The 16881-nt window shown below is 33.8% G+C and overlaps 1 protein-coding gene across 1 annotated transcript in view; it reads right to left on the reverse strand.

Annotated features, from left to right (window-relative positions):
* LOC127132404 (uncharacterized) overlaps window positions 1-16191 on the reverse strand; it is a 62411-nt gene extending 46220 nt beyond the window's left edge. The window contains exons 1-3 of the mRNA XM_051061355.1: window positions 15511-16191; window positions 8346-8587; window positions 7989-8158 (exon numbers count right to left, since the gene is read on the reverse strand). Of these exons, the coding sequence (XP_050917312.1) occupies window positions 7989-8158; window positions 8346-8587; window positions 15511-15978 (880 nt within the window). The 5' untranslated portion in view covers window positions 15979-16191. The remainder of the gene's footprint in view (window positions 1-7988; window positions 8159-8345; window positions 8588-15510) is intronic.
* Window positions 16192-16881: the final 690 nt, after the last annotated feature.

Genomic DNA, 16881 nt, shown 5'->3' on the forward strand with positions numbered 1-16881 from the left:
GACAATATCACATCAGATGATGAGAATGATATGGATGAAGAGCATGAAGATTTTGAATAAATTGTTTTTGTAATTTTACTTAATTAAACCTTGTCTTGAATGTGTTAATGAATATATATTGATGAGATTATGTTAATAAATAGGTAAAATGCCAACCCCATCTGATAAGGGTAAAGATAGTGGTAGCGGTAAGAAGACCCAACGTCTAAGGGTAACAGTATGTCAGACACCTCAGTCGGCCATGTGTCCTCCCCCGTAGAGTCAGGCAGATCCTATGTCCATGACCAGTTCTCAACCTCTTATGACATATCTCTCCCCTCATGAGTATCCAGTTTTTACTAGCCCATATAGGACTCCAGCTTTTATTAGCCCATATGGGGGACCTAGTTATCCATACCATCAGACTGAAGGACCTAGCTATCTATACCAGCAGACTACATGATCTAGTTTTCCACCTTCATCACAGGTACCCTCATCCTTCATGCAATCTGGGGGATTTAACTTTCCATATTCCCTACATGTAGCTTCATCCTTCATGCAGTATGGGGTGTCCCGCACCGCACATCCCACACAGGTACCCTTACCATCCACATATATACCTGCGTGTGAGGATGATCATGAGCATCCGGATGAGGACGATCATGAGGTGCATGATGAGGACGACGATCATGAAGAGGAGGATAGCAATCATGAGGTGGTTCATATCATTGATGGAAGACATTGCATTTAGCCCATCGGAAATTTATAAGTTATAAATTTTTATTTAAGTATACATATTTCCATTTTTTATATAAACTTATATTTAATACTAATTCAAATTATTGATGTTTAGTTTCGAGCTGAGTCGGATTGCAGCCTAATGTATAAGTTATGTAATCCAGCAAAAGTATAAAAAAGTTTGGAAGAGATTTAAAGATGTTCATGGGGAAGAAAAAGAAGCTTGGTTTAATTTATTTAAGGTATAATTAATTTATTTTTGTTAAGTTATTTAATTTATTTTTAATTTATTTATTAAGTTATTTTTGTTTAAATTACTTTTTTATTATAATTATCTAACTATTTATTTGAATGTCATACAACATTGTAGGAAAAGTGTAGCTGGGAAAAAATGAACGATAAAGTGGTTAAAAAGAATTATTATGGCAGAACATCACTTCGACTTTCTGACATGCTACGGCGTTCTAGAAAGCATTGGGAAAGAAAAAATATTTGTCCCAATTGGATAGGGAAAGAAGTATTTGATGAACTTCTTATCTATTGGGATACAACTGGTTTTAACGAAAGATCTAAAAAAGAAAAGAAAATGAGAGCATCTGAAAAAAGGGATTGCCTTAATGCAGTTGAAAGTATAAGTGTTGTCGAACATGCTCGACGCTTGATAATTATTACTACTCTTTTAATTTATATTTTAATTTATTATATATTTTTAGTTAAAGTTAATTTTATATTTTAGGGTAAGATTTTGGGGAGACCTTCACTAATGAATGATCTGGTTATAAAGACTCGGACAAAAAAATCGGGGGAATTTGTTGACGAACGTACCAAAAAAGCTTTGGTAAGTTATTTTAATTGTTTATATTTTTTTTATTTAATGACAACTTTGTGGTGTGATTTTTACGTGGCAACTGAGATATTGTGGCGTGAAAATCACGTGGATATATTTAATTTAATTTAATTTAAGTTGTTTAAACTATACATATTTAACTTAAGTTTTTTTTATTGTATGTGTAGGAGGATTATCAGACATTGCTCACACAATTTTTGGTTGAAAATCCTCAATATACTCCAAGAGGTTCTGAGCCGCTTAATCCACGTATGGATTTTTATATTTAGGGTTTAGTAAATGGTGGAAAGGGACCTAATGGGTGTTTTTTTGGTGTTGGATCTTTGGTCGACAACTTGAGAAAAGGGGATAGAACTTTATTTCAAAGAGTTAGAGATGGGGAAGGAATGTCGCATCCACCATAATTGACACCTGGAATGCTAGAAACAGTAAGGCAATTGGCGCTAACAGAGGCGAGACGTGAATCGGCGATAAATGCCCAAATGGAGGCGCAACAACGTCAAATAGAGGCAATGACGAAGAAGCAAGCTGATATGGAGAAGATGATGCATAAATTTATGCAATCACAAGGGAGCGGTAATCAAACGTTTGGTGGAAATGAAGGAGTTGATGGTCAAGAATATATGGATGACGAGGATGATGATAATCTTAACGAGTTTCCCGATCCCGATGATCCATAGAATTTATTTTATTTAAATTTTTAATTTTTAATTTTAATTTTTAATTTTTGTAAGATGTTAATTATATTTTAGTATATTATAAACTTATTATTTACAAAATTTATTATTATTTTATATTTAAAAAACAAAAAACAAAATATTATTTATTTAGTATTTATTTACATTTAAAAATTGTATTATTAATTTTAGTATATATTAAAACGTAAAAAAATAATTACAATTTTATTTTAAAAATAAAGTTGCGACGTAATTTTCACTTCACAAATTTGTGAAATGATATTCACTTCACAACTTTGTCACGTGAAAAATACGTCGCAAGTCGCCTTCCCTGCTTCTCTAACTATAACAGATAAAACTTTATGAAGTGATTTTCACTTCACAACTTGCCAAGTGAAAATCACCTCGTAAGTTACTCTCACCTTGTCATCTCTGCTACTCTGAATTATAGCAGATAAAGTTGATAAACGTGTTGTGAAGTGATTTTCACGTGACAAAGTTGCGACGTGATTTTCACGTGTTACCACCCGTGCTCTTCCTGCGTAATAGTTCACGTCGCTAAAACCGTATTGTAAAATGATATTTCACGTTGTGACGTGAATATCACGTGGCTATAGATAATTTTTTTTATAATGATGAAATTTTAAAAATATATTTTAAATAATTTCTCATAAAAATTTGATGAAATAATGTTGAAGTGGGAGTAAGTCAAGTACTCTTGATTCAAGTAATCATCTAATTCATCTTCCATATAATTTGGTTTTTCATTTCAAATATTATAGGTTCTTTATTAGTAGTAGTAGAATTTGATGAATCCATTATTAAAGATGTTGTATAAGAGTTAAACTTCGGAAGAAATTAATGTTACAAATAATTTTTTATAGATAGTATAAATGGTCTTGTTGTCTCATATTTTTAAACAGGGTATCAGTTTAAATAGTGTATTAATTTTTAATTATATATGTTGACTCAGATTTATATTAATGATTTTGCTGTCACGTTATGAGAACTTAACATTTTTTGCCATAAATTAATAGAAGGAACCAAATAGAATAAGGGATATGAAGTTAAGATACTAACTTGTAACGTTTTTTAGTTAATGGACTAAAGTGGAACATTAAATTAAGTTAAGGGGTTTAGTAATTAATTATACCTATTTTGAATTACCAACATATTTATAATTCTCTCTCTAATCTTATTTATAAAAGAAAATTTATTTTTTAAATTTATTGAATAATCAATGTATTTGAATTGTATAATAAATCATATATATTTATTATTCAATAAATCTAAAAAATTATTTTTTTTTCATATAAATAGGACCGAGGGAAGATTATATTATTACTATTTAAGATATAGGTAAACTCTTACCATTTTACGAGTCGTTAAAGTAAAATTAGTTGAAGTAAATGTTCAAATTTGACAATTTTGATGCAAAGTATCTTTAAAATGGATATTTTTTTTAATAAGCAAATTGAATTAAAAATATAGTATAAAGAGTGCTTCTCCAATAATACATAAGCCTAAAGTTAGTTTGAGATAATCCACAGGATTTCTCCTCCATTGTAAAAGATAAATATTACTGTGAAAGTGATGTCTAGAAAACAAAGTATGATCGATTTCTTGATCAACAAGAAAATAACAAGGTAAAGAAAAAGAGAGAAGGGAAGAGAAAGATAATTCAAAATGGTATAAAAACTGAAATTTTGATTCAATTACACATTAGAGAACAATGTTTACAATTGAATCTCAACCACACCACTTTCTCTCTCTGATCAGGATTATCAAAGAATGATGGAGAAGTGATGACTAGTATGTTATTTATAAGAAAACTAAACACTAGCTTTCAACTAACATACTAAACAATTGACCCAACAAACTGACTCAATTCGACATGCTAACTTAAGCAACAGGCTAACATATTTCGACATTTACACTAGTTTTTTGGCTTCGATAGAGTTTGCTACAACACTAGCTTATAACACTAGTCCATAAGATATAAATCTCCACCTTGGAACAAACTCTGAACCATAAAACCAACTAGATGTCATCATGCAGTCCTATCAGGTGCATATAGTGGAAAATTTTACAACTTGACAATGTCTTGGTGATCATATCAACAACATTGTCATCAGTCGAAACCTTCGGCACTTGTTGGGGAGTACCTTCAGTAGTTTTATGCTTTGTAATACCAGATATAGCACAATAGCTATCGAAAGCCTCGTTGCAAAATTCAAGATCATTGTCGGTCCTTAACCTCTTGACCTTCCTTCCAATTTGGTTTTCGATCAGGGTCTTCCAAGTTTTGAAATGTTCAAAAGTTTCATTCTTAGCTTTCTGAATGAATATCCACAACTTTCGTGGGTAACCATCAACTATGGATAGCAAATATCTTCCACATGAGTATGAAGGATTTCTTGCAAGCCCTCAAAGATCAGCATGAATGTAATCAAGGGATCCATGTGTTCTTTATTTACCTTTGTTAAACTTCACCCTACAAGATTTACCAAATACACAAGGTTCACAAAAAATCTAGTTTTTTGACCTTGTCACCATATAACAGATTTTGTTTCGACAATTCGACCAAGCCTCTTTCACTAACATGGCCAAGTAACTTGTGTCACAACTCAGTCTTCGACATAGGTTTTGTGGATACCACGTCTATTGAACCACTTATAACCTCAGCCTCAAAGGTATACATGTCTTGGCTCTTGATGTCTGTCAAGACTTCCTTCGACCCCTTCATTACCGTTAGGATACTTTGTCCTCCTTTGAAAACATATCCTTTCTTGTATAATTCACCAAGAGAAACCAAATTTCTCGTAAATCAGGTACATACCTAACATTAGTCAATAGCTTTATTGACTCATCATGGAGCTTAAATCTGACATTTCCAATTCCTGCAATCTTGCAGGCTTTATTGTTTCCTAATAACGTTGATCCACCATCTTTATCACATAATTCCTCAAACATGTCTTTGTTTAGATTCATGTTCCAAGTACAACCTGAATCCATAATCCACTCCTTCATTGAGTCGTTTCTTGAAACCACCAGGACATTAAATGATTCATAATCATCTTGTACAATGGTTGCATTACCATTATCCTTTCCACCATGATTATTCATAAGTTCAGGGAACACCTTCCTTGTATGTCCCTCCTTCTTACAATGATAACACATAATTGCAAGAGCAATATCACCATAAGAATTTAGTAGAACTTTACCCTTTTTCCTCTCATAATTACCATCTTTCTTTGAGAACTTTCCTTTAACAGATAAGCCTTCTCCAATAGATAATGGCTTTTGCTCTTTTCCTTCATTAAAGTCTTTCGAGTACAAGGCTGGTTGAACTTCTTCAAAGGTCAGAGACTCTCTTCCATACAAGAGGGTTTCTTTAAAGTGAGCATGACATCTTGGTAAAACATACAACAACAATGTTTGATCTTCATCATCAATCTTGACCTCGATATTTTCAAGATCAAGAACAAACTTGTTGAACATATCCAGCTGCTCAACAAAGACTTTGTCCTCACTCATCTTGAATAAGTACAAAGCTTACTTCAGGTAGAGATGATTGACCAAAGATTTGTTCAAATACAAACCCTCGAGTTTGCTCCATACACCCGTTGTCATCTTCTCCTTCAAGACCTGTCAGAGAACCTTATCACCAAGGCTCAATATGATGGCATTATAGGCTTTCTAGATCATCATCGTCTTATCCTTCTCTGTTGGCATTTGTTCATCATTTTCTAAAGTTCATATTAGACCAAGTGAAATAAAAAAAAAACACAAATAATTTAAATGGAAAAAGAAGTCGGTAAAAAAGGAAACATATAGAGATTCTTTACATCTATAAAAACATGAATAAGTTCAACGTTAAAACATATACATATTCTTTACCTTGCAAAAAATGGGAAGAATTCGGCAAAGACATTTCATCGAACATGACTCCATTTGAACTGCAAACATACCCAATATAACTAAGTAAGAGCTCATGTCATAGTTAATCATTAATATATCATTATTCTCAATAGAAGTTTGTTTAAATTCCTCTAAACAACCTCTAATTTATTCTCATAATATATATATATATATAATATATATATATATATATATATATATATATATATAATATATATATATGTGTGTATGTGTGGGGGGGGGGGGGGGTGGGGGGGGGGGGGGGGGGGGGGGGGGGGGGGGTGGGGGGGTGGGGTGGGGGTGTGGTGTGTGTGGGTGTGTGTGTGGGTGTGTGTGGTGTGTGGGTGCGCGTGCGTGCGTGTGTGTGTGTTTGCGTGCGTGCGTGCGTGGGTGTGTGTGTGTGTGTGGAGTACCGATGTACACGTCGCTATCACCATTTGTTTTCGTCGAACATAAATGAAATAATAAAAAGGAAAAAGGAGAAGAAAATGAATGAGGATGAAGACGGAGAGAAAGAGGAAGACGAGAAAAGAGAGAGAACGTGAGGGAAAAGTGTTTTTAAAAAGAAAAAAAAAAGAAAAAAAAAAAAAAGGAACTATCACTACGTGTCATGTGGCAAAAACGTTTACTATGATTGGTCATAGGAGTTGTATTTAGTCAATTACAGAAAATGACTTTTTGATGTGTAATTTGAAAGATAATGAAAGGATATTTTAGGGAGTGATTATACATCTTCGAATCTTAGTTAGATAGTTGAAGACACAAATTAACACCTAAAGAAGTTGCTCTTATAGAAAAATAACCTTCCGGGCTGAATGATTGTTAAATGTTATACGAAATGCCTGGATTCTCTATTATCCCCACATACACATTTCTAAATCTCTTCAGCTCTTTCTATTTCATGTGGAAACCCCTCGTCTTGATAATGGACTATTGAATTCTTTCTTTCTTGTAGAGGGTTTGATGGCGCTCTTGATGAGATTGACTTATCTTAGCTGCATGTGCATAAGACTGGGTTCCCCTCCTTGAGAAACGTTTTTGCACCTCTTTCATCTTCTCAAATACTCCCGACGTTTGACCGCGTTCCACCATGACCTCCTCTCTACTTGTAGGAGATTTTGATTCTTCCCGTTGTTGGTGTAATATTTAATATATAATCTATGGTGATGGTGATTGCAGTTTAGACATGTTATAACTATGTGTAGCTCTTAATTAAGTTAAATTACTTATTTATCATTAAGTTTTTTTTTCAGTGTACTTTAAAGACAAATAAAATTCATAATTATAATTTCTTTATTATTGTTATGATAATTTTGAACATCAAATCTATAAATTTTGGACTACATCGTAGTAGTAAATTTATTTTGTGCAAGAACTTTTGGTTAATACTTAATAGTCTATCAGTACGTATGAATATCTACTCATTCTCATTACACTTTCTTTTTAAAGTTAAAAGTTACAATGTGAATGAAAAAGGGTCCTGAAAGAGACTTTAGTGGAGAATCTAATCTGCTTGATGGTGTCTTTATATGATTTGGACCATTGAGTAGAGATAAGAAGTTGATCATGCAAAGAAAAACATAACAAAGAAATTTCCAGTTCATTAGAACATCAAAGTTTCCATAATAGCACAATCAAGAGTAGAAAATAGCATAGGTTGCAGCTAAATTATTTATTAGAATACAATTTAGACAAAACTTGTAGTGAATATATAGTTGCTTAAGAATTGAGTTGATAACAAGATCATAACTAGTACATCTTGATGAATTCGTAAATGTGATTACTGATTTCCTCTGCAGCTTCTTGGTTATTGAAGTGAGCCACACCTTCCTGTATAACTACTTCCTCCAAATTTGGCACATCTTTCTTGAAATTACCACTCTCAATGTATTGCTTCGAACCAAAAGACAGGTAAACTAAATCCAAATCACCTGTGATGAACTTCACTGGCACTTTAATTTGTGCTCCAGTCCATGCTGCTGTCAACTCCCAATTTCTACAAACAAAGTATTTGGATGAGATAGTAAGAAATCTCTTTCTGCTTAATCAAAGGCCTTGCGTCGCTCAAACTCAGTCATAGACACGCACCAATGTTATATTCTCTTAAGAGAGAATACTTGGTTTCTACCGAATAACAATACTATATAAATTGCATGTGAATGGACAAAAGTATAGAGACTTACAAGTTAAAATTTCTATAGTAGTTAAGGCCACCGGTGAATCCTGTCTCTTCAAATTTAGAAGCATAGTAATTGATATCTTGTTGTGAGAGCCATGAAGGCAGGGGCCTTGATTTTATAGCTTCGGGAAAAGCTAAGAAGCCCTCTTTGGGTATGATAAGTGGCTTACCACTCCTACCTGTAAGCATGGCCTTCATAACCAGTTCTGGGCTTTTCGCGAATTCAGCTTCTGTTTTACCGGGTTCCTGTCTCGTGTGTTTGTATTAGATTATGCAGAATAAAAGATAGTGCAATAATACTAAAAAGTGAAAGATACTAATAGTAGAATGGTACTAAATTAATGCTAAAAAGTGAAAGATGCTAATAGTAGAATTGAACTAAATTGAAAATAAGTTAAAAATGGAAATACAAAACCACCTGCAAATTAAGTGACATACTCAATTTGTCATATTGTCGTATGGTTATTTATAGAAAACAGACAAATCATGTTTTAAAACTAGAGAGCAATTTGGAAGAAGCAATAAGTACAAGGGAAATCAAATAGTGATAGTAAGTGAATCAAAGCCATCCAATCTAATCTTGATTTTTAAAATATATTTGTGAATATTAAAAAACTAATATCTTCAATTTTTAAGATAATATTAATTATATTTTTGAAATTGTACACTTGAAGTAATTATAATTTTCAATTTTTAGTTTAATACATTTTGATTAATATTTGTTGAATTGTAATTCCTTTTGTTGAAGTGCTCGACATAAACATGGATGTGCCGAAACATGTAATGTACATCGAGTTGTATAAGATGTCGAAGTGTCAGCAGGTTGTTTGACACAGGATTTTGATTTAGACAAAAATAGATATTTTGGACCTTTGTAATTTTTGGACTTTAGCTTAGGGAGCAAGCTAACTCAATTATAAATAGAGGGAGTTTACCCTATTTTCATAACAATCTTGTAATCACTTGCGGTTGCAAAATTAACGAGATTTTTCACAGGCTGTGGACAGAGAGACTCTGCATAAATCATCTGTTTTCCCAATTTTTCATTGTGCAGTGATACAATCTTACCACCAAGATTGGTTGATTCACTCGAGTGAAAAGTGAAGAGCAAGAGGAAATTTGATCGGTTGATTGAATCTTGTTCATCAAGATTGACTTGGAATTATTCAAAGTTTTGGGTTTAATTCTAACATCTCGTATCAGAAGTCTGGTTGAGCGATTCGTGATAAACAAAACACGGTGGTGGTGAATCATCTGAAAGAGCATTTTCCGACGAATCTTTCAATTCTGAAGAATCAAAATTATGAGAATTGGTGCAAACAGATTAAGGTTGTCTTTTGCTATTAAGATCTTTGAGATTTTGGAAAGGAAAGAGTGACACAGCTTACAACAAACGCGATTGATGAAGAAAAAGTTGCACACAAAGAATTGAAGAAGAAAGATTATAAATCTCTCTTTATAATCCATCAATGTGTTGATTCTGATAATTTTGAAAAGGTTAGTGATGTTGAATCAGCGAAAGAAGCATGAAAAATTATGGAAAAATCATTCGGAGGCGGAGAGAAGGTGAAAGAGGTGACGTTACAAACTCACAAAAGAACGTATGAATTGCTTCAGATGGAAGACAATGAAAGCATAACTGATCTTTTCACTAGAGTTTCAAAATTGGTGAATCAAATCAAGGTATGTGGATAAGTGTTGACATCCAGATCAGTTGTTTCAAAGATCTTGAGGTCATTAGCTCCAAAGATTGACCACCTGGTACTAGTCATAGAAGAGTCGAAAGATTTGTCAACATTGACAAAGGAAGAGCTCTAAAGGACACTTGAATCTCATGAACAAAGAATGACTGAAAGAGCTGCAGGCAAGTCGAAGAGTGATGTGGCTTTGCAGGCACAATCAGCAAGAGAAAAGAAAGGCAAATGGAAGTGGGTCGACAACAAAGATAAAAGAGACTACAACAATTCGACTGGTTGAAATCGGCAAGAATGATGCTAATCGAACCAGAGAAGACCCTCATACCAAAGCAACCAAAGAGGTGGTGGTGGTCAAAAACCTGAATAAAGTCACATTTAGTGTTTCAACTGTCAGAAGTATGGTCACTATTCTAGTGATTGTCCTGAAAGACAAAAGAATCAAGATAATGATGCAAAGTTTGCAAAGTATGAAGAAGAAGAGATGTTGTTGACGGTCACAACAAGAGATGAAAAAAAAATTTAGGGCCCATGGTACTTGGACTCATGATGCCCATCACACATGACTGATAAGAAAGATTGGTTTGTCAACATAAAACCCTCAATAAAGAACATGGTAAAATTTGCAAAATGACAATACTCTAGCAACTGAAGGTATTGGTGATGTTTTGAATATGAGAAAAGATGGCAAAATATCAGTAATTTCCAATGTACTTTACATACCAGGCATAAAAAGTAATTTGCTTAGCATAGGACAGTTGGTCGAAAAGAACTACGAAGTGTCGATCGAAGACAAGATGATGAGATTTCTCGACTCGGGTGAAAGGTTAATCTTGAAGGCACCTATGTCTCAGAATATAACCTTCAGGATTGAACTTAATGTGATGAAGCATAAATGTCTTCCAACTACAGCTAGTAGGGATGAATGGATATGACACTATAGACTTGGTCATCTCAATTTCAAAGACATCAGAGATCTGAAAAGAAGAAATATGGTTTCATGGTTACCAGAAATCGACATTCCAAATGAAGTGTATGAAGAATGTGTGCAGGCTAAGCAGCATAAGAACAACTTCAGCAAGGATGTGTGAAGCAAGTCTAAGACAATCCTTGAAGTCATACACTATGATGTGTGCAATCCTATCCAGGTGGATTCGATTGGAGGTAACATATACTTTGTCACATTCATAGATGATTTCATTCGAAAACTATGGACTTACTTGATCAAGAAGAAAAGTGAAGTGATTGAGGTATTTGCCAAGTTTAAAACTATGGTCGAAATACAAAGTGGTTGAAAGCTCAAAATTCTGAGGACTGATGGTGGAAAAGAATATGTGTTGAAAAACTTCGACAAGTTATGTGAGAAAGAAGGGATTGTGCATGAGGTGGTGTTATCCTACACCCATAGCAGAATGGAACGGCAAAAAGGAAGAATAGAACCATCGTGAACATGGTGAGAAGTATGTTGAAAGGAAAGCATTTACCCAAAGAATTATGGAGAGAAGCAGTGTCGACAACTAAATATATTTTGAACAGATGTCCGACGAAGAAGCTAGAAGGAATTACACCAGAAGAATGTTGGTCTGATGTCAAGCCTAGCTTGAGTTATCTAAAAGTATTTGAATTTATAGCACATAGACATGTGTCAGATCAATTGAAAAGAAAACTTGATGATAAGTCGAGTCAGATGATCCTAATATGATATCATTCGACTGGAGGTTACAAGTTGTTCGACCCAGTGAACAAGCAAGTAGTGATCAGCAGAGACATGATCATAGATGAGTTTAAGGAATGAGATTGGACTGAAAATGTCAAGAAAGATTCAGTGGAATCTTATGTGAAGAACCAGCAAATGAAGTCGAAAGAGAAGTTCAACAAGAAGAAGTCAGTGGTCAAGCAAGCACAAGTTGGATATGTGTTTATGCTAGGTGGTGCACCAATTGCTTGTTGTTCGAGAAAGGAACCAGTAGTCGCATTATCGTCGTGTGAAGCAGAGTACATAACTGTTTTTCTTTGTGCATGTCAAGCAATGTGGATGATGAATCTGATCGAAGAGATTACAGAGATTACAGGAAAGAATCATTGAGCAATTACCATGAAGATCGACAACATTTTCGCTATCAATCTGGCGAAGAATCCGATAGCACATAGACGAAGCAAACACACCGAAATGAGGTTACATTATCTTCGAGAGCAGGTAGCAAAAGCAAAACTGAACTTGAAACACTACAGAACTGAGAATCAGATTGTAGATAGCATGACGAAAAGAGTGCAGGTCGAAGTGTTTAAGAAGTTAAGATCTATGATGAATGTAGATAGCTTAGACACAATGAATTAAGTGGTGTGTTGAATTGTAATTCCTTGTGTCGAAGCAGGTAGTACTCGACAAAAAGAAGGATGTGTCGAAACATGTTGTGTGCATTGAGTTGTATTAGATGTTGAAGTGTCGAAGCAAGTTGCTTGACATAGGATTTCGACTTAGACCAAAATAGGTATTTTGGGCCTTTGCAATTTTTGGGCTATATAGCTTAGGGAGCAAGCTAGTTCAATTATAAATAAAGAAAGTAACATATATTTTCATAACAATCTTATAATCACTTGCAGTTGCAAAGTTAACGAGATTTTTCACAGACTGTGGGCAAAGAGAGACTCCGCACAAATCATCTTCTTCCCCAGTTTCCATCAAATCCTAATCTTCTTTCTAATTCAATTTTCTTTTCTTGTTTTCATCATCATTGTGCCGCGATACAATATTTCAACCAAGGTTAGTTGATTCACTCGAGTGAAGAGTGAAAAACAAGAGGGAATTTGATCGGTTGATTGAATCTTGTTAATCAAGATTGACTCGGAATTACTCAAAATTTTAGGTTTAATTCCAATACTATTCATTTCTTTTAATAATAGTGCATATCAAAATATATAAATAAGAAAAGAGAATATGAATACAAGAAACAAACAAGGAGCACAAGTTGTGCTCTAAAATAGACAAAAACTCACTAAACAAAAGAGAGACAAAAAAAACCTGCAAACAAACCCAACACACTAAACAAACATACCAACTCATGAACTACATCAACACACTGCAATCCAGAGATGACTCACGAGAGGCAAACTCCACCACTTGCAAAAAAAAAGAGCAATTAGCCACTTAACACACTCCCAAAAGTTAAGGGACCAGAATGAGTCGTGCTCCTAGTCAAACAAAGAGAAGATAGAAGTTGAAGATGTGAATATACCCACTTCAAAGTCAGGCCAATTAACGAATTCACCCATGGATTAATCAAGAAGTTTTCCTAACAAAAATATAATTTTATTACACATTTTCCAAATGATTCTCTGACCACATAACGCCCAATCAAAAGCAGACCTAAACGAGTTTTCTTACTCAATCCAACCCCTTCAAAAATCTCAAAAATCCCTAAAATCAAACACGGGAGAGGTAAAGGCATTCTCGCCCAACTAAGATCCTTAAATCAGATCAAAGAGATAACCTCACACAAGACAAACAAATGATCCACAGACTCGACCTACCTTATACACACGATACACCCCTAAACCACTATCGGCAGACACAATTTGACGCTTATAAAGATTCTTCCTAATCAACAGTCTATCTTGAAGCAGCTGCCACAAAATAAACCAGCACTTTAGAAAGTGCATGTCTATTCCAAGCCCTAGCCAAACCCTAAAACATCTGATCCGACCTATAATCAACACCAACCATCAAGGAGGAAAGTCTAATGTAAGCAAATGTTTCTGAAAACCCTTTAGTGAGATTTGACAACCACGACCAGACATCCATCGGATCTTGCTTAACCACCCAACAATAGAACGAAGAAGCTCTATCAGGGGCTCTTTTCTTCAGACCAAGAGATAACTTTTCATTTCAATAGAACTAAAAACTAAAACCTAGTCATTCACCTACTAGGCGCCTATCGACCCCACTACGAGAGAATTTTGCTATGAGACAAAGAACAACCTCTCAAAAGAGACACACAACGAATTCGCCCCCACCCAAACATCATATTAGAACCTAGTTCTCATACCGTCCCCCACTACCTTGGTGTAAGAAGAGGAGAATCAATCTGACGGCTGATTAGAAGTAGAACCACCAAGAAAGGGTATCCATCTCCACCAGGAAGAAGCCTTTAGTCTACTATCCTCCCTACCATCCAACGGGGAGACACTACCAAATAGCCATACCTGAAAGAGATGATAACCTTTCACAAAGATGGCCTACCCTCTAGCATCATTCACCTCCACTTATTTAACATAGTTAAATTAACAATCCTCAAATCCCTAACCCCTAAATCACCCACCCTCTTGGGTTTCACACATCCTCCCACTTCACCCGAGCAACTTTAACTACTCTCTTTTGAACACACACAAAAAACCGTCTTTGCAGTCCAACTAACTTCTTCTAGACTGAAATTCACATCTTTATAAAAGAAAGGAAGAAAATCGATATATTATTCATAACCGAATTCAACAGGTCAATCATACCACCAATACTCACAATCATGTTCCTCTATGAATCAAGTCGCTTAAACAGTATTAACTATAGAATATCAAGACCTCGCTTTCTTTGGATTAGCACTTACAAAAAATCCAAAATATTAAAAGAAAGATTACCATCTTTATAGTGCAGAAAACCCTCTCTCAGCACCGAAAACTCCATCTCTACATTGACTCCAAAAAAAAAATATTTTTCAACAAAGTTAACCTTTTAACCCCAAAACAAAACAAGTATTCAAAACTATTAAGGATGACATTAATGGTCAACAAATTATCCATCGACGAGACATTAATCAGAACATTATCATTCACATATTAAAAATGAGATACCTTTAAAGTATTCAGCCCACCTTAAGGTCCACAAAATATCCAACCAAAAATGTCTTTTTCATAAAGACACTAAACCCTCCACCACACAAAAAAACATACATACTGGGGGATCATATCAATATTTAATAAGATGATTTAAGAATAATATTTTTATTTATTTTTTATTATATATTTTCTTAATTTACATAAATTATTAAATAAGTCAATTATGTGTACCGATGAAGTACTCCTATATTTTTAAAAATGATACATTAAACTTAACCAATAAACAAAAAAGAAGTCACAGTCACTTTCACTTATATAAAATACAGCAACAACAAATAAAGGAATACTTGGGAATTTATGAAAATTGAGTTCAACAATATTACAAGAAATCAAATTAATTTATTATTGAATATAAGATAAATAGATTAATTATGTATTTTGAAATATTATTTTGTCCAGAGCCAATGAACATTGTTTTGAGTTGCAAAGTTGAGAATATATATTATTAGAATAGATAAACAACATTTCTTAATAAAATAATTTTTTTAGTAGCTTACAATAAACAACAATTCCCGTTCTACCACAAGCACAGATTCAAAGGCAATAATCTAAATAGAAATTAATCAGCTTCAAATATGAACTAACCTGAAATCTGCAGACATAATAATCATCACCAAACACAGCTCGCATGGCATCAACAGGTTTGATTTTGGGATTTCTCGGTAAATATGGAACACTCAGACACACATAAGCTTTCACTCTTTCAGGTCTAAACAAACAGAGATTCCAACCAATGATAGCACCCCAATCATGAGCCACCAGAAACACTTGTTCAACACCGAGTGAGTCGATAAGAGCAACAATATCACCAACCAAATGGAAAATTGTGTAGCTGCTAATCGAAGAAGGAGCTTCGGTGTCGCCGTAGCCGCGAAGATCCGGAGCCACCGCGCGGTAACCGAGGGAACCGAGAGCCGCAATCTGGTGGCGCCATGAGTACCAGAGTTCAGGGAAGCCGTGAAGGAACAAAACAACCGGTCCTTCTTTGCCTTTTTCAGCGATATGCATCTTGATGCCATTTACTTCAACTATTCTGTGTTCTATTCCTTCCATTATCGATTTCTCTGGTGTGAATTTGTGAAGTGAATTCGAGATTGAATTATAAGCGAAGAGATAAGATGGAATGGAAATTGAATTGAGCGATTTTAACGAAGAGGTGTTTCGTTTCAACTTTCAACTTTGACTGATTGAATGAGGAAAAACTTCAAACTGCACGTGGATGGAAATTTGGTGACTATCCCTATTCGCCTGGCATCAAATCAATTGATTTTAAATTCATTTATTTTAAAGAAGGTCTATAAAAATTTATTTTAAGAATAAAATTGATTTTATTTATTGAGTGTTTAATTTTTATAATACTTTAATTTTGTTTGGACAATTAAAAATATTCTGAAAAAAATATATGTGATTATTGTATTTATTTTAATTATAATTACTATTTTAATTTCTTTAAAAATAATTAAAAATGAATTTACTCTTTTATTTTTATTTATAAAATCTTTAAAAAATCAAAATATATAGCTGTTTAATTAGGAATATTTATTTATGATTTTTTTTTATAAAAATCAAAACGAAACAGATTTAGCAATTTGATTATTGTTACCGTAATTTTTAATATTTAGTACTATTGGTTCAAAAAAGGACAAAAATTCCACTTTATTTTTTATTCTAAATTTGCTTTTAGAAGTGTTTATTTTATTCTCCTATTTTGAACAAATTCTACTCTTCTATTCATCTACATGTGGTCCATTATACCCATTATACCCAACAAAAATGGGCATATTCCACACGTAAAGTCTAATTTTAGGTATAGACAATATTCTTTCTTGGAAAAAATTCTATAAAAGGTTGATTCTTTGAGATTTTTCTTTCATATTGAACCTTTGAATGTATTGTGCATTGAAATTTTTGTCTCATTTCTTACTTCAAAGGTTTCATTAAATGAAACTTCTTTTA

The sequence above is a fragment of the Lathyrus oleraceus genome, chromosome 3, assembly GCF_024323335.1.
Source record: "Lathyrus oleraceus cultivar Zhongwan6 chromosome 3, CAAS_Psat_ZW6_1.0, whole genome shotgun sequence".
Lineage (NCBI taxonomy): Eukaryota > Viridiplantae > Streptophyta > Magnoliopsida > Fabales > Fabaceae > Lathyrus > Lathyrus oleraceus.